The 23,494-nt window shown below is 28.1% G+C and overlaps 3 protein-coding genes across 3 annotated transcripts in view; 2 read left to right on the top strand and 1 right to left on the bottom strand.

Moving 5' to 3' along the window:
* The first annotated feature begins 7,853 nt into the window (after nucleotides 1–7,853).
* LOC111035764 (bifunctional lycopene cyclase/phytoene synthase-like) lies at nucleotides 7,854–11,699 on the top strand. The gene is given in 4 exon segments (XM_022317518.1): nucleotides 7,854–8,766; nucleotides 10,624–10,752; nucleotides 10,755–11,107; nucleotides 11,186–11,699. Coding segments are annotated over 4 exon segments (1,797 nt in total). The 3' UTR covers nucleotides 11,588–11,699.
* Nucleotides 11,700–14,165: 2,466 nt separating this feature from the next.
* LOC111035757 (bifunctional lycopene cyclase/phytoene synthase-like) lies at nucleotides 14,166–16,743 on the top strand. The gene is made up of 3 exons (XM_022317512.1): nucleotides 14,166–15,215; nucleotides 15,705–16,189; nucleotides 16,250–16,743. Exons 1-3 carry the CDS (start codon nucleotides 14,306–14,308, stop codon nucleotides 16,649–16,651), a joined length of 1,797 nt encoding a protein of 598 aa, XP_022173204.1. The 5' UTR covers nucleotides 14,166–14,305; the 3' UTR covers nucleotides 16,652–16,743.
* A 2,464-nt stretch (nucleotides 16,744–19,207) lies between these two features.
* The window catches only part of LOC111035753 (phytoene desaturase-like), a 63,699-nt gene continuing 59,412 nt past the window's right edge, over nucleotides 19,208–23,494 (bottom strand). Inside the window, exons 2-3 of the mRNA XM_022317505.1 lie at nucleotides 20,425–21,026; nucleotides 19,208–20,356 (exon numbers count right to left, since the gene is read on the bottom strand). Of these exons, the coding sequence (XP_022173197.1) occupies nucleotides 19,360–20,356; nucleotides 20,425–21,014 (1,587 nt within the window). The 5' untranslated portion in view covers nucleotides 21,015–21,026 and the 3' untranslated portion in view covers nucleotides 19,208–19,359. The remainder of the gene's footprint in view (nucleotides 20,357–20,424; nucleotides 21,027–23,494) is intronic.

Below are 23,494 nucleotides of genomic sequence, written 5' to 3'. Positions count from 1 at the left end.
TATTATATCAGTAATGTAAAAATATATTGCAATTGTTGCTAAAAAATGTTTTCAAGGTAATTATTGTAAGACTTTGAATACATATTTTATAAATACTTTGAAAAAGTTGTTTATTAGCAATTAGCATATTATGTTATGTAACCATTATATTATTGACTATACCTATATAAAGATTAAAGACATAGTTATAGCTGCAGTATTATGGTATAATTATGAAGCGATCGCGCTTGGTTTATCAATTTCCTTTTTAATGGCAACTACAATGTATTAAATGTCTATCAAATAATTAATACATGTATAATAATATAGCTATAAGTATTTAGGTATCCGTATAATATATCACTATATTATCTCATTTTTTATATATTCGGATTAAATTGTCAAAAATATTATTTTATTTTTACAGTTCACATTTTTAAAGGTAATTAAATAATTTGTATACAAAAATATTATGAATAATATTAAATATACATTTATATTATAATTTTTCCCTCTTGCAGATCTTATAAACATTCGTTTGTTTGATTAAAGAAAATATCGTTAAATGTAAAGCAACATTTTGGTTCAAAAATAGCTTATGTACATGGCCGAATAGTAGGTACAAATACTATTAATTCTCGATTAACGGTCGAATGACGCGCTTTTCCGAATCAAATTGATTTTAACTTCTATAAAGCAAGATTATTAGCTACTGATTTAAGTAATCAAACATTAATATTAACTGTACTAACATGGACAATAATTCAATTTTATTAATTTTATTGTAGGTATAATTTAATCAAACCATAAAAAACATTTTAAAAACCTGAGGATACTTCTGAGTTATCCATATTAAAAAATTGCATCAGTGAGGAAAATTCAAAATCATTAGACATATCAATAATAATTTCAATAATATAAATAGGTACTGTTAATAAAAAAATACGACGAAGATAAATGGAAATAAAATCTCTTCAGTGCTCAGTAGTCAGTCTACATATAGGTACCTATTAATTAAGCTGCAGGTAATATATAGTTCTGAATATAAACACTTACTATTTAATGTATATATTTTTAATTATATTTTTGATATTTATTGTAGGTACGAATAACAAGACAAATTCTTAAACTAGCAGTTATGTTAAAACTATGGTCAGGAACCAAGTCACTGATGAACATCAAGTAGCCAAAGGTATATTAAATAACAGGAAAATGTTATTAAATTAAGTTACCATGTAAGCAATACAATTTTTTAAAATTATTATTCTTTAGTTACTGTAAAAAGTAATATTATAAATTATAAATTAAATGAGATACGGTATAATTTATTTATTTTTCAAACATTTTGAATGTTAGATAATGGAAGTAACGACTGATGACGTGTTTGTTGTAGATTTTGATGGAGATTACTGTGCTCCATTCAGTCAGAAATGCAACAGCTACAGCTATTCAAATTTTAAATCAAGGATTTACAAATGTATTTAAGTAGTTAATACATAATTAACATCTTATCATACAAACATTTTCACTTCATTCTGGATTAAAAATAATTTGTAAGTAATAATTTAAAAAATATAATTTTATTCAAATAAACAAAAATATGATTACCTGCTTATTATTAATAAAATTATATTTTATTGAGTTGTTGAAACAACATTATTTCAGATTTTGATGGAAACAATAGTGATAATATTTTGTACCAATTAGTGAATCTAAATCTTATGTTTATATAAAAATATACTAGGCGATCCCGTGCACTTTGTTGCCCGTTAAAAATGCCAAATCTATATGAGACTCGATGGTGGTAACTGATAATGCGAGCAGTATATCACGCCTACCTGCTGTGGATTGCGGACCCCGTTTAATAAGTACTTTATACAGGGTGTTTCTGAAGTGTGTGAGGTAATTAGTATACGCATACTCACTGTGATGCCACAATGAAGATTATTTTGGAATTTTTTTTCTAACTTCAAAATCTGGGCTTTTTAAATTTATTTTTAGAATATTATCTTGAATGTAAAAATAAACACTCTAGTCGTATTTTTTGCAAAATTTTCATACAAATCGAGATATCGCATCATTTTTGCGCTTGTCGCGCGTTTTTCGTGCCCGAATCACCAACTAAAAAAAAAGTCTTGCTACACATCGATTTGTATGAGAATACTGCAAGATAACCAGTGGTGATAATTATTTGTTGTCATTGATAATACACGATTAATTAACACATTGTTTTACATTGTCGACTAATAAAAAATATGAAATAATAACAATATTACTATATTAGGGTTAACAGAGTTTTAAACGATCAAATTTACTAGCATAAATTTGTGTCATACGTTTATTAAATAACTTTTAACTTTATACAGTTATTATAGTTAGAGATAAAATAAACTACCTATTTGTGTGTTTATATTGAAATTTCAGTTTTTGGATATCATAGTACCTAACATAATTATTTTGACTCGATAAGATAAACATTTTATTTTATACTATTATTATTATTTATTAGTGAACCTAATATTATACTTTTATCGTTAATATTGAATTGACCGTACTCCCTACAGAGTACATGATGAACATTAGTTGATCTGATTAGAGCTCAGTCCAATACTTGTCATTGAATGACATTTAAAATATTAATATTTAATTTTAAGTTTTTAAGTTTTTAATTTAAATTTTGATTTTTGCGCAATGGCGTACACAAACATAGAATATGCTGACATGGTTTTTATGTTGGGTAAGTACTAGTTAATTTAATTAATTAGTTTAAGTATTTAACTAATGTCACCCATTTGTGATTTATTTTATTAAAAACTCTAGGTATTTTATTTTCTCACAAAACATACCCGTGTAACTAATTTAAGTTGTCGTAACCGACATGTTATACGAAACAAACTATTTATTTGTTTATTAATTGTGACTAGGTTTAGCTGATGGAAATGGAAATCTTGCAGCTAGGTTATGGGCAGAACGTAAATAATAATAATAGTATAAAATAAAATATTTATCTTATCGAGTCAAAATAATTATGTTAGGTACTGTGATATGCAAAAACTGAAATTTCAGTAAAAACACAGAAATAGGTAGTTTCTTTTATCTCTAAATATTATAACTTTATAAAGTTAAAAGTTATTTAATAAAGGTATGACACAAATGTATGCTAGTAAATTTGATCGTTTAAAACTCTGTTAACCCTAATATAGTAATATTGTTATTATTTCATATTTTTTATTAGTCGACAATGTAAAACAATGTGTTAATTAATCGTGTATTATCAATGACAACAAATAATTATCACCACTGGTTATCTTGCAGTATTCTCATACAAATCGATGTGTCGTAAGACTTTTTTTTTAGTAGGCGATTCGAGCGCTAAAAACGCGCGACGCAAGCGCAACAATGATGCGATATCTCGATTCGTATGAGAATTTTGCAAAAAATACGACTAAAGTGTTTATTTTTACATTCAAGATAATATTCTAAAAATAAATTTAAAAAACCCAGATTTTGAAGTTAGAAAAAAAATTCCAAAAAAATCTTCATTGTGGCATCACAGTGAGTATGCGCATACTAATTACCTCACACACTTCAGAAACACGCTGTATAAATTATATATTTTATTTTGATTTTGATTGCGGACACTCCGAGGAGCGGCTATAAGTGCAACTCAGCCACCTTGGTAGGCAATGAAAATTCAATTGCATGCATGCTTATACCTGATCTGCCCGATGAACCACTGCAGGCAACCAATCAACAAGAAAAAAAATACCAATTTCTACTAAATATATTTATATTTCTCCTATAACCAATAGCAACCGTATATAAACAAATATTTTTACTCGTAAATCTTAAAATCACTGTTTGAGCAACTCTCCGGGTCGGACCTATCTGGTCCAATTGTGAATCTAAACCATCTAGGTTGTCACCCAAACGCATACAAAACAAAATCATTCAAATCCGTTTAGGAGGAGTTTAGTGAAATACAAACGTACAGTAGAATTATATATATATATAAAGATATAGGTACTAATTATATATGTATATTTTTTTAATAGGGACCTATTAGAAAAAATAAATCCCCCTTTAAATTTAACGTGAGTTCTAATAATTCGCGTCTTATTGAAATACACAAAACATCTAGTCCTATTCAAAATTCATGGACTATAAGGTTTGTAAAATTAAAAACAACCTATACCCCTATCATTCAGTGTAAAAAGAAGTTTAATTTTTATTGAGTTTGAATAAATATTTTTATTTTCATTTTAGAAACGACAAAAAGAACAATATTTCAACATGCCATACGATGAACAAATTATATCACATTGTAGTTTTCTTGAAATATGATATTAAGGAAATTTTTAAAAAATGTATCATTTGGAAAATAAAGTAACTGACAGTCAGGCACGTCTAATTATGACTGAAAAAATGTGCAACAACGTGAATACCTATTTGGTTAACATTTCAAGCCTGTGTAGACTTATTCATTTTTTAATTTCAACAAAAGCAAAATTTATTTTGTCAAAAACATTTACCAATTTTTAGTAATTTGGTTTGTTTTTCCTCGGTTATTTATATGGATGCTGGGAAATTTTTACCTTTGATCATCAAAGTACTAATTATACTACAATCTAATTTCACCTATGGCCCCTTATATATTGTATCCGTATTGATAGTACATTTAATGTATGCTTCTGATAGTACGAATATGCACCTTAGTATATTATAGCTATATTTTTGTTTATCAATAATGTTCAAAGAAATCATTTTCCCCTCCATTTAACATTTTTTGAAAGTTTTAATTATTCTATATAGTTATATAATATAATAATAGGTTAGTATTTATATCCAATATTTTTAATTTATAAATTTAATTTCATGCGATCGTCAATCACTGACAGTATAATAAAAAATTATTACTTATAGTGAGTTATTATATTCTTACTAGGTTGTTGTTGTTATATTAATTTGTTTTAAATTTTTTTAATACACTGATTACAAACATACATTCAAAAAATATAAAGTGAGTACATTTTTTTAATTAGTAAATTTCAATTTAAAATTATATAATAATACAGTATATAATTTTGTATAATATTACACATAGAAAATACAATTTAAACATAGAAATCTTAGTGTTGATATAACTCTTAGAAATATAGTTGATAATGCTGTTGTTAAATTACACAATGTTTGAATTAACACTAAGGTATTAGGGCAATATACCTTGGTATTATTAAAATTCCAAAGTTTATTTGAACCTCATTGATTGACATTAATTAATATTAAAATAGCAATATATATGAATTATATATGTATAATATTTATATATTATTATTATTATTATTTCGAATTATTAGTATGGTTAATTCGAATATATTAATTTTGTAAGTAAAACCTTCTTATTTTTTATTTATTTTTTTATCCCTTGGCAACATAGGCCATTGAGTGGTTATTTTTTTTATCTTTGAAGGGGGGGAGGGATACGGTTGGTTAGAACAAGTGTGTGTATGAGGATTTATCACTAGAGCCCGGGTGGTCACCAATCCGGGAACTATTGACATCGGCTGATGCATGACTTTTGAATACGTTATGTAACTGACCCCATCCACCATGCCACACCAGGCCACTATAAAACCTTTATATCTTGAAAATAACAAGAAATGTAATCATATTAGCAGTATTAATAGTTTGTTCATTTTAATCGTGTTTTCAATTGGCAGTTATTTCAACTTGAATAATGTTGTTTTAATTAGTAGCTGGCCGACTCACAATGGTGCGAAAACCAATTTTAGGCGGACAAAATTATTTTACTTAGAATATTTGTTCCCGGTGTTGTTTAGTTTAAATTAAAATTATTATAAAGTCTTAAATATGAAGAAAATGCACTAAAGTGTACACAATTTAATTTTCATTATTATAATTACTGTTAGGGATGTATTATTTTATAATTATTTTTTTTTCAAATATAATTAAAAATGATTTTATTCAGAATCATCGTCTTCTTCACTGCCTCTGTCAAAGTCACTATTTTTGTCCACCTCAACTAATTTAGTAGTACCCTAATATATTAATACAATTTGACGATAATAACCTTAAAGCCACCAACAATTTTAGGGAAATTACCGATATGTTAGTGTGAATAATACCTTTATATTTTCATAAGATAATTTTTGGTCTCATGTTACTTGATGCCTTTTAAAAAATTAAAGCCACTAGGTACTACTAAAAGTTTATAATAGTGATACACTATAATATTTACAGTACCTATGTATTTATTGAAAAAATATGTATGGATTGAAATTAAATTTATTATTTGAATTTATATTTATTTAATGGGCTTAAGAAAATTATATTTTATTTTTATTTTTGTAAACCGTAAATTATTAACTACCTACGTAATTTATATTTTACTCGTTAATTGCAAACATTGGATTCATTCAATAATAGTATCTATTAAAATATCTAGATAAAAAATTACAGCATGGGAAAATTAAATTACATTGTGCATCAAAATAAACAAGTATAATATTTAAATTTGGAAATATATAAAAATATAAAATATGTATTAATAATTTATAGATTTATGTACTAATAAATAATAATACTACATTTTATAATGTTATTATATAAGTAATTTATTTCACCATTGTAATTTTGTCATGTTTGTAAAGGAAAGGAGGATGAAAACATTTAGCCCCCTACGAAAAAAAAATATCTACATATAGGTATAACACTTAATTGGGATTCTGGGTCAATCGACCGACAACCAAAATACTGAAAAGATATCTAATTCCACTTTTAATTTATATTCTTATTTTAAAAATCTGTGGATATGTATATTATTAACTATGTTAATAATACATTTTTTTAATAATATTTTTCAGTAATAATATTTAATAATGATAAAAATTGATTTATAATAAATATTAATGGTTAATTAAATATAATTTAACTGTAAACTTATGTCATATATTGCTGAACATTTTAAAAATTGGCACATGTCTTTTTTATTTAATAAAATAAAAACAAAAAATAATGCTGTTCACACCAAATTATCGGAGATTAGAACGTTATAGAAATACATTTTTAAAATAAGAATATAAATTTAAAGTGCAATTAAACATCTTGTCGGTATTTTTGTTGTCGGTCGGTTGTCCACCTTCCATTAAAAACCTAAAAACAGTTTCATAACAATACTATTAGATGTTTGATATAATCATAAATTAGATATTGTACATTGTAATATTGTATACGACGTTGGGTGTTGGTGCTTGTTGATTTGCCTTGTTGCTCATCGCTCAGTGATTTATTTTTGTTCTGTAATACAATATAATGTGTTTCAATATTTATTTTTTGCAATTAGTGATCACAGGTGAGTGTTTATTATGAAGTAAATTACTTAAGTAATATTTTGCAGTTAGAAGGAGATTAGGTTAGGTTTTTGGTATTATTATTTATTTTTATAAAATATACTAAAATACCTATAAATACATGTGGTTTGACAGTTTTTTTAAATCTCAAATCCTCAAACCTTCCCCATAATCCATTAACTAAAAGAGATTTATTTAAAATATAATTCTCTGGTTTCAGAAATAATTATATATTTTTGAAAAATTCTTTATGGTCTTAGATTCTGAGTGGAGAGATGAATTTATTGATTTTACAATGTTTTTTTATTTTAGAAATTCATAAAAATATTTTTTTCATAAAAAGTTCAATAGAAGATGCCTCTAAGTTGTTCTACCTTTACCAAAAAAAAAAAAAAATTGCTGGAAAATTATTTACAGACTTTATTAAATTTGATTATTTATCCAAAACAATACTAACAGTTTATTTTGTCGTTTTTCAGTTACCAGCTTCCAAAATACGTCTAAATGTTAACCTACATAGATTTTCATTTAACCTACACACTTCCTGTTATTGGCGTGTTGGCATTAATCACCCGACCATTTATCAACAGGTCGGAAATTTTTAAAATTGCATTAATATGTGTCATATCTATTGTTTACACAACACCATGGGACAACTATATCATCTACAACGACGTCTGGACGTATCCTCCAGAAAGAGTCTTAGCTGTTATTGGATGTGTGCCTATTGAAGAGTACTTGTTTTTTGTTATACAAACTGTTTTGACATCCCTGTGGACTTTACTCTGTGTCAGATGGTCAACACCGTGCTTAAATTTCAACTATGACAAACGCAGCTACCAATTGATTCGATGGGTACCGATCACGTTTTTGACAATGGTTACGACCGTAGGCTATAGAATGGCTATCCCTGGACAAGCGACGTTTTACTTGGGATGCATACTATGTTGGGTATGTCCGGCGATTATATTCATGTGGTATGGAGCCGGAAATTTTTTTGTGAAAAAAATAATATCATCATCTTTTGCGATTGTAGTCCCTACGTTGTACTTGTGTTGGGTTGATCGAGAGGCCCTCAAAGAGAACGTTTGGCATATTAACGAAAAAACCAGTCTAAACATATTTGTCATCTGCGACTTGCCAATAGAAGAAGCATTTTTTGTCTTAATTACAAACGTTATCATTGTCTTGGCAGGGACTTGCTTCGACAAGGCTCGCGGTGTAATAGAAACGTACACGTTGGAGTACCCTCAGCGATTTAGTGTTAATTGGAAATTTATTTGTCAACTGTTTTGGGCCTTCGTGACATCAGAATATAATATGCCACAAATCGTCACTGGAGATATAAAAGAAAGTATTGAAATTCTTACAGTCGCTTCGAAATCATTCACTACTGCCAGTTTTCTTTTTCAAGCCGGTAAGAATTCTTAGGCAATAATAGAACCAAATTTATATGGTACGAGATTATTTTGAAGTTAAAAAAAAATTTTTTTCAAAAAGGATTTACGGTTTTTGAAATATTTTTTTCAGAAATGTTGGGTTTTACCTGATTTCTAATAATTCACAAGAATATTACTAAAAATACTAATGTCTTTTTTTGAAAAAATACAATGTATACAATGTATTCTCATATTTATCAATTATAATTGTACAGAGTACATGTCTTCTGTTAAGTTGGTAGTCTAGTGTCACAAGATTATAACATTGTGCTTTAGAATTTCAGTCTTAACTGTCTCCCCAGTGCAACTCAATAATTGGTTTGGTGGCCATTTGATATACATTTTATTATACGTTTTCCAATATTTACTAAACATCTTTGACCAAAATTATTATTTATTCAATTGTCATTAATATTGTAAAATCCGATTTATTGTATTTTAACTTTCAAAAACGAGAGATCATTTATTAAACACACGAATTTCATAATACAATAAAATAATTTTACAATTGTATAATGCGTAAGTAAAATATATTATTATAGCTGTGTCTAGTATTTCTAAGTGTTTTTCTCAATCTGAAGTGTATTTTATACATGACCAATTTTACCATATTACCAGACAAATATGTTATCACCGGCAAATACTACGTAGCTGGTGCATTAAATAATGATCATGTTTGCATGCCACATACTATAGGTTTCAAGTGTATCTAAATCCCACAAATATATTTTAAATTAGCGGTTCTCAAACTGTGTTCCGCGGAGCCCTGAGGCTCCGCGAGAGTAGTCTAGGGGCTCCTTGGCCCCCATTTACTATCTGAATTAATTAAATTCAAATTTATTATTAAATTATTATAATTATATTTCTTAGTTACATTTTTAATTTTTATACTTGTATTCAATATTATTTGGACCGTACCAATATGTATTATTTTAAAGTTTAAAACTGTAAGCTATTTATAAATCCACATAATTTTTTATAATCAACATCATTTTCTATGAATTTATTATTGTTGTCTCAAATAGACATTTCTGAATTTTGGGGGTTCCGTAATTTTTTTTTAGGAACATGAGGGCTCCGCGAACAAAAAAGTATGATAACCATTTAAATAAAATAAAATAACTAAAATCGTTATACTTTGTTTAAATATCTACTTTGTCTACATACAAACTTAAAAACAAAAGTATTTTTAATTTGCTAGAAGAATGTCCGATGAGGAATCATATTTTACATTTAAAGGTTTTGACAGAAGAATACACTTACTGGCATTTAAAGAAATTAATGAAAAACTATTTTGGTTATTTCGGTGTAATTTAAATATATTATTGTGGAGATTTGAAACTTTTGAGTGTAATAATATTATAACTTATAGGTATACACAATGACATTTTAAAATGCAATACTTTCCTAAAAAATTAATTGAACTTACCATATTAGTGTATTGCTAATAGTAAGTTACTAAGTTACTTAATTAGCAATATAAAATACATAATATCATACGTATAAATATTTAGTAATAATATGCCAACAGTATTTGCTCAAAATAGTTTTTCGTATTGCATTGATAAAATAATTTATCATTAAATTCAAATTTAAGACACGAAATAATTTTAAATTAAATTAAAAAACAATAGATAGTTACACATTTAGACTTACAGTAAATAAAGATTGAAATAAATGTATGTAGTATTGATGGTAGATCATATAGTAGTTGATTTTGTATCAAAAAAATATTATTTGTTGTAGTAATGTGTTATTTGAATAACATCTAAATTGTATTAAATGTATTAAGATTGATTGAATTTTGTTTCTAATGAGAAATATTTTTAATTTAGGAATTCGATTGGATCTAATAATTTTATATTCGTTTTGTCGTGTAACGGATGACATGATTGACGACGAGATGGATGTCAACAAGAAAAAACGAAAGTTTGAGTTAACTGAACGATTTATCAATGAATTATTCATGAAAGAAAATCAGACTACGATGTTCAAACAAAACCACAGGAATTGAATATTGATTGGACAAAATACGAATCCGAATTGAGTGACGTGGAAATGTCATGTTTCCGGGCATTATCTAGAATATCATTTTACCTACCTCGTAAGCCATTCGATGAGTTGCTCGCAGGTTACAAATGGGATATCGAGGGTAGGTTAGTGAGAACTGAAGACGATTTGTTATTATATTCCACCTATGTAGCCGGAAGTGTCGGTGCATTATGTGTTTATGTGATGATGTACAGGTGTGATAACGGCAAGTATGATCTTGTCGAGAACTACAATTATGTCATAGAAAAAGCATATCAAATGGGACGAGTGAGTAAACAGTTTTTGCCATACAGGTTTTTTAGTTACATAACAATTGTATAAAATATCATAAATTATTTTTTTAAGTCTTTACAACTTGTGAACATTGCCCGTGATATCGTCACCGACAGCGAAACATTGGGTCGTTGCTATGTACCCACCGAATACATGGACGACGAAGAGGAAGAAGTAAGGATCTTGTGCCATGAAAAGCAACCGCGGTCTCTAGGCGATAAAAAGTTAAAAAAATATTCCACACGGTTGATCCATCTGGCCAACAAACAACAATTAGAATCGGTGGGCGCTATCAGGTGTTTGCCGCACGTCACAAGAGGTTCAGTGTTAGCAACCACTGATATTTATCGAGGGCTTGTTTCTGCTATCCAGACGAGTCCAACTTATCCGACTAGAGCTTCATTGTCGAAATGGAATAAAATTGCAATAGGACTTTATTCCTTATACATTAAAAGCATTCAGTACGTTGTATAGTTGGATTTAAATCTATAATCCTCGTTTGTATATAAATTCATAACTGACTTCGAGTTTTACTTATCGTTATTATTGTATAACGCGTTATGGCCATATTATAATAATTGTATTATAATTTTTGGTTAATAAACATTGTTTAATATGTTAAATCATTATGATTTACTATTTTATTCTATTTACAGTGATTGCAATAAACATGTGCAATTGCTAGTCATCAATTTTCGAGAAATATTTGAAAAATATAAATTTATACTTTATGTGTATATGTTCATATCTAGGGGAACAGTAATTGAAAGTTCTAGAATCCATGCAAGTGTTGCATATAGTAAGGTAGGATTTTCAATAAGTTAAGATGTAACAACATTCGAGACAATAACTAACTTATCAAAATAGCTTACAGAATAGAATTCGAAATATTATGTGTTAATACATTAGTATTATAAAGGTGGACCTCTGTGGCGAGGTCGCGGAAACAGTGAAATGTTGGTCAACAAGAAACCATATAATATATTATATTATTACTCTAAGTGGAAAAAATTCGAAAAATTCGGAAGTTTGGAAAAAAACGGCTGTGATGCTAAAACGATGTATTATTATAACCATATAAGTATACACAAATTAAAATTTGCATAACACAATCATTTTAGGGTGGCTTGGTGAGGTACGGTTGTACGCTCTGGCCTCTACAGCGGAAACGCTCTGAGTGTACGCACTGGCCGGTGTTGCTAGTTCTCGGATGGTTGACCACCTTGGTTATAGCAACATGTCCTTGCCACTTACACTAACACGTGTTTCAACCCTAACAACATACTAACCCACTAAAAATAATTGAAAATACTATAATATCTACTCGGGCAGACGAGGTTATAATATTAACAATGGTAATGATCTTAAGGTATTTTTGCCTGTAATATTAAAACTGATAAAAAAATGTAAAACAAAAAAAACTGTACATGGGCGAATCCGGATTATTCAGCTAATTTTTTTAAACACTAAAATAATACTGATCGTCTGTTGTCCTGTATAATATTTGGTTTGTATGATAATTTAAATTTTAAATGCTTATTCGAAAATTTACCCCAAGCAGTAATATATCGATTTCTAGGGCTTCGTTTATATTATGAAAAGAGGCTATGATAGAATTTTATTTATTTTTGAATTTGTTAGTTTTCGAAAAGTAATTAATCTTATAGAGACCTACAGGATGCAAACGTACCTATCATTATTATTCATGAAAAATGCATAAAACACATACTGATGATATTAAAGTATAGATTGGTCTCGTTATATTCTATACAGTTGTAATGGACATCTGTATAAATGTCCATCCCTGTCAGAATATGATTAGTAGCGCCTTATTGTTTATTGCGTTTTTGCAGCAATCTATAAATTAGGTTCAAAATCAATTTTTATCAAATCCACCTATGGCCTTTATCTTTTGTATCTATATTGGTATCATATCATCGTTTATAATAAATCATAAATAGATAGTAGGTACGATATCTTATTGATTTTATAAAAAAAAAATAATAATCATTTAAATATGAATAATTTTCGCTATTTTCCTTCAGTCGCGGAAGTCGTGTAGAATTGATATTCATTTGTGTTAATATATTTTGCTCTATTAGTTTATTTTTTCTTTATTGTTCTTTCTGTTATATAAGATTGAAAATAAATTCAATTATAAACCTTTTTAGTCAACTAGTTGTACAATTTCTAGGTATAGTATAAATTAATTTTTAAAATATAAAATAACGGATAGTATACTTAAACGGTAATATAGGTACGTATATAATAGTACAAGGTGTCCACTTTTCCAGCTTTTATTATTCTATCGTACTAAATCATCCGCGGATGAAGAAAATATATAAAAATGTATTTGTGTTATTATGTATTTAAAATAACAAATTGCAAACGCCGTTATAGTTTATAAATTAATTACAATTAATGACATACGACAATTTACGAAATTCTCAGGAAGCTAGAGACTATATTTTTCTATAGCTGTCGCTTGTGTACATGTGTAGATTTCTGGAATCTGGATGCTTACTACTCTAAACTGTTTTGAAATAAAATATCGTTATACAAAGATATTTATTAAATTATAATCATCATATCAAACTTTTGCGCACCCAGTTGTCATGCGATAACCACGCGATCTGCAATTCACGACCACGGCACACAATTCAGCTAGCCGGGGCAAGCTCATGAACATTTTTAATTGACTTAAGTTTAGTTCAACAAAAAAACATTTAAACAATTTTAAAGTTAATAGCTATCCTAATTTTGTTTTTTAACTCAAAAGCTATATAGAAACCTATAATCAACTAATCGACTTAAATTAAATATTTTTTTTATTTTTCTAAATTTCTAAATAGCGAATAATATGGCTTAAAATAATAAAAAGTAAATATTTATGAAATATATGCATCAGCCATAATAATTTTATTTTATTTATAAATAAATTAACGTACAACTTAGATTCGATTAAAAGTAACTCGTTATTAATTTAATTTATATCAATAAAAAATAAATTGGTTAAGTTAAAATGAACTTAACATTAACTTTTTACCTCTTTTATGCTCAGGCTTGCAATTCAGATCATTTTAAGTACCTATATATTATTATTTGATATACTGATACCAGATAAATTTAACTAAATAAAAGTTAAATACTTACACAATATTGAAACATTTCAGCTTCACCGAACAAGTAAAAATGTTGAGCTACATGGGAATCCATTTAACGTATTTTATTCCAGCTATCAGTGTATTGATTTTATTAGCTCGGCCATTTATCGATCGTTTTGAAATTACCAAAATTGCATTTATAAGCATCGTGGCATTTCTCTACGCAACACCATGTTACAACTATAATATCGCCAATGAAGCGAGGACCTATACACCGGAAAGACTCTTAGGCGTTTTGGGAAATGTTCCCGTCGAGGAGTATGTGTCCGTCGTCCTACAAATCGTCTTGACCACGCTTTGGGCATTGCTCTGTGTCCGGTGGAAATTACCGTTTTTAAATTTCAACCACGACAAACAGAGTTATCAAACAATCCGATGGATACCGATTTTGTTGCTGAGCATTGTCACGGCCATCGGTTACAGAATGGCCGTTCCGGGACAAGAAACGTTTTATTTTGGGAGCATTCTGTGTTGGGCGTCTCCGGTGATCATAGTCATGTGGTACGGGGCCGGAAACTATTTCGTAAAAAACTTGATACCATCCGCTTTCGCGATCGTGGTGCCGACGTTATACCTGTTGTGGGTGAATCGGATAGCCCTGAAGGAGGACGTTTGGCATCTGAATAAGAATACTAGTTTAAACATGTCTGTGGCTGAAGGATTGCCTTTAGAAGAAGCTCTGTTCGTCTCCATAACGACTGCCATGATTGTCATGGCGGGAGCCTGTTATGACAAGGCATACGGTACGATCGTAACGTTTACGTTGATATACCCTCACCAGTTTAGTATCAGTAGAAAATTCATTTGTCAGATGTTTGAAGCGTTTGCAACTTCAGAATGTTCTCTGCCTTCAATTGTAACGGATGACTTAAAAAGCAATCTTAAATCACTGGACCATTCAAATATAATGGCCACTTCCTGTTATCTATTTCATTACGGTATGCTGCAATAATTACAATCATATTATAATCGTTTATTTTTCAATAAATTATTTCAATAAATATAAATAATCAATGGCAAGTACTGAATTCTGTGGACAATAATTAACTGTTTCATTAATTTATGACATTTATATAATGATCAAAATTTATAATAGGTACCTAATACCTACATTTAATATATTATATTTATTATGTATATGTCAACTGAATCAATTGTAAAACTTGATAAGTTAAAAATAATAATAAAAATAATTATATAGTACTATGCTCAATTATTTTAAATAACTACCATATGATAAACTTTTTAAAAAATGTTTAAGGAAGTAATGACAGTTTTGAAATTTAATTATAACCACGACTAAAACATTTTTAAATTTTAATGACATGTTAAGTTATATTTATTAATTTAAATCTTTACCTGTAAATATTACTATTTATGATTAAATATTAAATTTATAATTTATTATAAAAAACTTTTTTATTTAGGAATTCGAATGGATATTATATCGGGCTACTCGTTTGGACGATTTACAGATAACATAATTGATGACGCATCGAAAATGAAAGTTAAACAACTAAAATTAAAGCTTTTCCATCAATTTATTAGAGAGTGTTTTGCTGACAGAAAATCAGATTATGAAGTGAAATCAGTACCATATGAAGTAAATATCGATTGGGCGCCATACGAATGTGAGTTTGCTGATTGGGAGATGGCATCCCTTCGTTCATTCTCTAGGAATGCATTTTTTTTGGCTCGTAAGCCGTATGAAGAGTTACTTGCTGGTTACGAATATGATCTTGCTAATACGTCATACAAAACAGAACAAGATGTATTAGAATATTTCACTTTTGTTGCCGGAAGTATTGGTCCGATGTGCATTTTTCCATTTGTTTATAGATATAATATTGACAAGTATGATTTCGTTGAAAAGGACGATTATGTAATTAAAAAATCATATCAATTAGGAAATGTAAGTTATTGTTGACTAGTATTTGAAGCTATGTGTATGTACTTATTCATATTTTTTAAGAGCTTACAGTTCGTGAATATCTCGAGGGACATCGTCAGTGACAGTGAATCATGGGGACGTTGCTATTTACCTACTAACTATTTGGAGGACGAAAAAAATGATGTAAGGATCTTATGTCAAGAAAAGAAGCCTAGGTCTCTGGGAAATGATAAATTGAACAGATATGCTGATAAAATGAAGGAGTTATCTGACAAACATCTAATGGAAGCAATGGATGTCATTTGGAGATTACCAATTGATCTAAGAGGGTCAATTCTCACATCGCTTGAAATTTATCGAGGGATTTATTATACTATCAAGGCTAGTCCAACATTTCCACTCAAAGCAAAAGTGTCTAGGTGGGATAAATGTAAGATAATATTTAGAGTTCTGTATATTGAAAGCCTCCAATATATGATATAAATTTATTAAACAGTTTTTACTGCTATTATTGTTTGTGTATTAGCTTAGTATGTATATCCATATTATAATGTATAAGTATGCTCATTTTTATATCATTAGTTAATTACACATTTACAGACAATTTTATAACTTTTATTTATTATTGTAACTGTAATCATACAAGCTTATAATTTTGGTTATTTAATTAAATTAGATATATTAGTTATACTTATATTTTTGAAATAAAATGTCCATAAAGTACAACATGCATATTAATATTTTATACTTTAACAGTTTAACATATAAAATCTAACAGGTACCATCCTTTCAAGCATACTTAACTTAATTGTTAGTCAGTCAACATATTAAATATGTACCAATATATTTATCATTTATGTATGATTGATTGCATGTGAATTACTGTTGTAAATGGTCTATATTTCTTTATTACTAGGGATATTTAATTTATAACCTTTACTTGTATATTTATATTTTATTGAGCAAGTATTGTATTGAGTCTACAATGTTGTGAGCGTTTTAAATTTTTAAAAGACACTTTTTGTATTTAAAAGAATGCTTTTATTTTTAACATTGAGGTTGATTTCTGATAATAATTTGGATCTATTTTGTACCTTACATTCAAAATAATAAGAAATTACAGAAAAAAATGTCTTAAACATTTGTAAAAATTCTAATATTATTATTAAAATAAATATTGTGTAACCATGGTTACCATCAATTTAAACCGTCTTCGCTTAGATCAACAAGGCAATTAAGAATTTCATAGCTACGATAGCAAGATAATATAAAGATACAAAGTTAACCTTCACTGCAGTTCGTAGATTACATATTTTGTATATTTTACTCACCTAAGAGCTACTGTAATTTTACGAGTATGTATTTCTAGCTCCGTCATTATTTATAACAGATTTTTTTAAAGCTTCTCATTTAGACGGAGTTGTTTTAATTTTTATTACCTGTTCAAAAAGTTTGGTACAAAAAATCCAAGCCGTTCATCGTTGAAACCATTCGCGAAAGGGCGATCGCACTCTAGTCTAGTCTGTACACTATGGATTATACCTATTGCTTTCTTGGTGACTTGAATAGAAATCATAGAATCGGATATGGATTGCATAGACAATTATTGTCATACATATAATACACAGGGAGTAACAGAAATACATGACAAAAAGAAAAACCGATACTATATAACAGTTGTTTTCAAACTGAGTGCCGCGAGTATCCACTAAGTGTACCGTGGTTTTTCCATAAATTGTCGATTGGCGATTGCATTTAATTTTTCATCTAAGCGTATGTCAAAAATTATGGAGATTACTTTTATAATAAATAATTCAGAAATAAAAAATAATATACTTTAAAGAATATTTTTAAGAAAGTTATTACTTTTATATTAATTTACATTAAAAAATTTAAAAAAATAAAGATAGTATGATATATAACTTACTTTTAATTGGATATTTGATCAGAATTTATGATTGTAAAAATACATTTATTGTATAATTTATTAATACAATATGATGTAATAATATTTTTTGAGTTTCAAGTAATTTCTTTTGTCATGCAATATATGTTCATAACATTGTAAGTGTCATCGTCTGTCGGTAATCAGATCTAAGTAGTAGTTATTAATATTTTATTATATAATTGTGTTTGATCAATGGTCATATTATTATATGTTGTACATCATAATAATTTTAATAACATTTAAGAATAGACAATTTTTTATGAGAGTCTAAATTAAGTAGATTAGGCGTCATGATATTATATACATTCAACAATCTATAACATAACAATATGTTATTATAGTATATATGAGTAGGATAAAAAAATAAGTAAATATCATAATTATTAATTAATTTTTTTTTTATCGATCTTAAGCTTTGGCAACTTTGGCCATTGGAATTTTTTTCGAAGGAAGGGAGTGTATGTATGGTTGAAGAAAACGTATATGTGATATTAATCTCTCAAAATCCGGGTGGTCAATCATCCAGTTACTAGCGACGCCGGCCAATGCATGACTCCAAAATACGTTATTAAATTATGCCAATCACCGAGCCACACCAGGTTGTTTTATTTATTTTTGTAAATTAGCAAAACAAGATACTGACGCAATACATCATTTATGCGGATGTTAGTGCATATTCAAAGAAATTGTATGCATATATTTTTTTTAATAAGAACATTAGTAATTTTTAATTAAAAACAATTTTTTCATGTACTCGTGGTGTATAAACTATATTATATTTGTTTTGCTAAGATTAAATTGACATAAATAAATGTACTAAAATGTTAAATGCTACATTTTAGAAAAGTATAAAAATAAAAAATAAGCTCAAATGTATAAATCTTCAGTTTTAAACTATCCAACACCTTAAGATTGAATGTATAGGTGATGAGTATAATACAAATATTTGATATGGATGGACATTAACATTTTCATTAGGTACATGTATTTTATATTATTTTATATTATTCTATTCATACTATTCATACAGTAAAGTATTTAGCAATAAATAATTTACAATGTATATTATATTAATCTACGTAATACCTGCATAATATTTCAAAATTGTTTATTTTAAATTAGTACATTATGTCTTACACTATGAATTTAAAGTTTTACATTTTTTTTAAGAGTAGGTATTACAATAATAAAATGATAAACACACAGAACACATGCATGTTCAATGCCTGTAGGTTGGCCATTATTAAAATCTAAAAAAAAACCAAAAAATCAGAAGTGCTAGAAGACCGATTAAAAATGAAACACACTTCGACCATATGCTTATTTCAACTTTACCGTCCAAGAACCTATCACACAACTGTTTCTCTAACATTTTTGCACCACATAAAACTATTGGTACACCAGTACCAGGTTGTGCAGAAGCACCAACAAAATACAAGTTTTCAAATATTTTACATTTCAAACTAGGTCTGAACCATAAAACCTGAAACAATGAATGAGATAGTCCTAGAATAGACCCTTTCCATAAATTGAATTCGTTTTGCCATGTCCTCGGATCGTTCACTATCTCGTGATCGATCAAACTTCTGAAGTTGGATATCTTCAATCTTTTCTCTATTGTGTCAATTACTTGTTCTCTAGCTCTCTTAACAAGTTGATCGAAATCAATATTAGGGACATTCGATATATGCCCCACTGGTACTAAGACCACAACTGTGTCTTTTCCTTCTGGTGCTGCTGTTGGATCGATGCGACTAGGCACGTTAACATAAAACGATGGTTCGTCGGGCAACGTATGATCTTTGAAAATTTGGTCAAAACTTTGTTTATATTTTTCAGCCAAAAAAATGTTGTGTACTTTCAATTCTGATACAACTGTTTTCATGGACCAATAAAATGATATCGAAGATGAAGTGAGTTCTTTTTTGCCGAGTTTTTCAGCGTATGATGTTTTTGGCAAAAGTTTGTTGTACGCATATACGAGATCTGCATTACAGATTACAATGTCACTATTTACCACATCACCATTTACCAATTTGATTCCTTTTGCCACTCCCTTGTCATCAACTATTATTTCTTGGACATCGGTATTATAATTGAACTTTGCCCCATATTGAACAGCAATTTTTTCAAGACTTTGCAAAACTGTATTGAAGCCTCCTTTCGGATACCAAATTCCTTCTGCTATTTCAGTGTACTGCAGTAAGCTATAGGGAGCCAAGCCATCATATGGTGACATCCTAAAAACAAAAAAAAAAAAATTTTGTTTAGTTTAAAGTTTATTATTAATTAACGTTTTTCTATTTACCCCAAGTACATTGTTTGGAATGAAAACGCTTTTCTCATGTAGTCGCTTTTGAAATATTTACAAACTCTGTTGTAAACGGTGTCCAATAAATGCAGTTGGATAACGTCTGGTATATGTTTTGGATTGAAAAAGTCATACCAATGTTGGAAATCGGTCTTAAGTGCAACTTTAACGCTCCTTTGATAGTGCACATGAGTTTCTTTTAAATAGCCCAAAAAATTAATTAATGTCGATTCACCGTTGCCTTCATATTTTTCCAAAGAACGAGATAATTTTGATAAATCTGTGGTAAGTTCAAATGTTTCTCCGTCGTGAAAATGTACACTGTAATTAGAAGGACACTTCAATAAATCAATGTGATTTTTAATGTCCTCTCCCAAATCTTCAAATGTCTCCTCAAATATTTTGGGCATCAGGTACAATGATGGACCTTGATCAAATCGATGTCCATTTTGATAAATGAGTGAACATCTTCCGCCATTGTATGCATTTTTTTCATAAATTTCTACTTGAAATCCTTTTTTGCTAAGTCTAGCAGCTGCTGCTGTACCTCCAACTCCAGCCCCGATGATGATAATTTTAACCACCATTTTTTCAACTACCTAAAATATAAAAAATTATCAATATTAAAACATATAAAAAAAAATATATATACTTAGTATTTATTATATATTCTATACATAGATTGTTTGATTAAATTATCATACTAATTACAAAAAAATATTTTACTAATCGTTTGTTATGATTTTATAAACAGGCACCCAATTATTGAGGTAGAAATTTAAATTGTTGTCTAAAAATAACAGCATGTTTATTCTTATCATATATAGACTTGTTATTATGTATTTTGGTTTTGTTAGTATGCATTATATCCTAACCTAACCGTATATGCACAGTTGATACGTTGATACTATGCAGAAGCACCATTTTGGATGTGGGCTAGCTTTTTTCTTCCATAATTTAAGCCCCCTTATTATTATTTTTTATTAATTCTTAAAATCATATCTTAGTTAAAACGGTCGAATTCAAAAAAAATAAATAAATGATGAGATTTTCTAACAATATTAATATCAATTTATAGAATTTATATCCAATTATTATTACTGTAAGTATTTAATATTTAAAATAAATTACATGAAACCTACAAACTCAAAATGTTGTGTATAAGGTTTTATAATATATTTATTTATTATTATTTTGTAAAACCCAATTAAAATTGAATTGGTATTGATAATTGTTGAGTTATAGATTACGTAGGTTATATATCGACTGACCAGACATGCCACTCTTATTTATTATTTTTTCTAATAGAGTTTAATTTGTTTATTGTATTTAATTTTTGCTTTGTGCCAATGCATCTATGATCTATATCATGTATTCACATTGATCATATTATAGTTAAGTTGTATACGCTTACTTTATAGCAGGTAAACTTGTATACATAAACTGACGTTTATAATAATGTTTTCATAACTTACGTTTAGTACCTAAATTAAGTAATACGACGTTACCATCATTAAAGTCATGCTATAATTATTAATTTATATCTCTGAGAAATGTGTATTAAAATTATTATCAAACATCACAATTCAAAATTTATCTCTAACCACACAAATTACAATTATATTTTGTAATCATTGTTGTCATCATTGAATTACATCATATTAATCTATTATTACATAAACGATAAACCTATAATACATAATATACTAACACTTTGGTGATACAGCTAGGGTTAGGTTATACGCGATGCAATTTTTTAATAGTATGCCTAAACTGCCAATAACAAATTTATGATAAATAATACACACTATAATACTAAGTGTTATTGTTATAAGATCATGACTATGATTAAATATATAAATTTGTAAAACTTATATAATTATAAAAGTAGGGCTCCGATATTTATGCACTTAAATTTACTGTAATACGCATGCATAATGCGTGAAAAATTACCAAATATACAATCAAAATATGCACAAAAATCTGATTTATAGAAAAACATGATGGCGGCTGCAGTGGTTATATAGGTATTCTATATAGAGCCTAGGAAAATAATGCCCAGTTTTATAATTATCCCTCGACTAGCTCATCAATAATATTTTACTGAATATGATTAGAAGTTTACTATTGACTAGTCAAATGTCAGAGAAACGAATTTTAAAGATTAGACTTTAATTCAGTGAGACATATTGTATTATGAAATAGTCATTGTGGCTTCAAACTATGGCTTGTTTATTGTATTATTGCAACAGTCGATAAATTAATAAATATTTATCAAATCCCACCTGTAGTATTCACTCTATCGTTTGTATAAATGTTGACATCGTAACTATTATCTTTTATAATAAATCAAAGAAAAACTAGGACGACTCCACAAACTTGCTGAGTTTATACAAAAATAATCATTTAAATATGCATATATATATATCAGCATTTTCATTTAGTCAACGAAGTCTTGTAAACCAATATTGATAGTTATTTGTGTTCGTATTTATATACAAGTTTATATCAACGCTATAGCTATAATTTAAATACACTGCCCAGTCAAACTTCGGAGACATTCAATCAACGCAAACAGGTTAGTAGTGCGTTCCGTAATATTACACTGTAAAATAAATAACATTATCAAACTTTTTTTCAAAATTTCTAATAACTTTTTGTAATCATATATATAAGGGTACTGATATATATATATTTTTAAATTCATTTTTATAACAGCGACAACTAAACGTTATCTTAAAAGGATTAAAATTATGTAGGCCTGTAGATTATTTGGTAGGTTTTAAACCGTGGGGAGGGTGTAGTCGGCTAGAATAAGTGCATATGTGGTGAGGATTTGTCATTAAAGCCCCATCTGGAAACTAGTGACACCGGCTGTTGCTTGTCATCAGAACACGTTAGCGACTGAAGCCAAACACCCCATCACACAAGGCGATTAATCTAATTTTATTTTTTTTAAATCGTTAAAAATTGTTAAAAAAAATTAGCGCGACAAAAGTATTTAAAAATTACTGGAAAAAATATTTTGTCTTGGAATTTGCTTTACCTTTCATAGTTTTATATATTA

The sequence above is a fragment of the Myzus persicae genome, unplaced genomic scaffold (genome assembly GCF_001856785.1).
Source record: "Myzus persicae strain clone G006 unplaced genomic scaffold, MPER_G0061.0, whole genome shotgun sequence".
Classification (NCBI taxonomy): Eukaryota; Metazoa; Arthropoda; class Insecta; order Hemiptera; family Aphididae; genus Myzus; species Myzus persicae.
This window is presented reverse-complemented; position numbering and strand designations above follow the sequence as displayed.

Excerpts from the sequence above, each read along its gene's own strand:
- LOC111035757 (XM_022317512.1), top strand. The coding sequence starts at position 14,306 with ATGTTGAGCTACATGGGAATCCATTTAACGTATTTTATTCCAGCTATC. Across the intron at positions 15,216-15,704 it reads CTGTTATCTATTTCATTACG|GAATTCGAATGGATATTATA; the intron begins GTATGCTGCAAT and ends TTTTTTATTTAG. Across the intron at positions 16,190-16,249 it reads AATCATATCAATTAGGAAAT|AGCTTACAGTTCGTGAATAT; the intron begins GTAAGTTATTGT and ends ATATTTTTTAAG.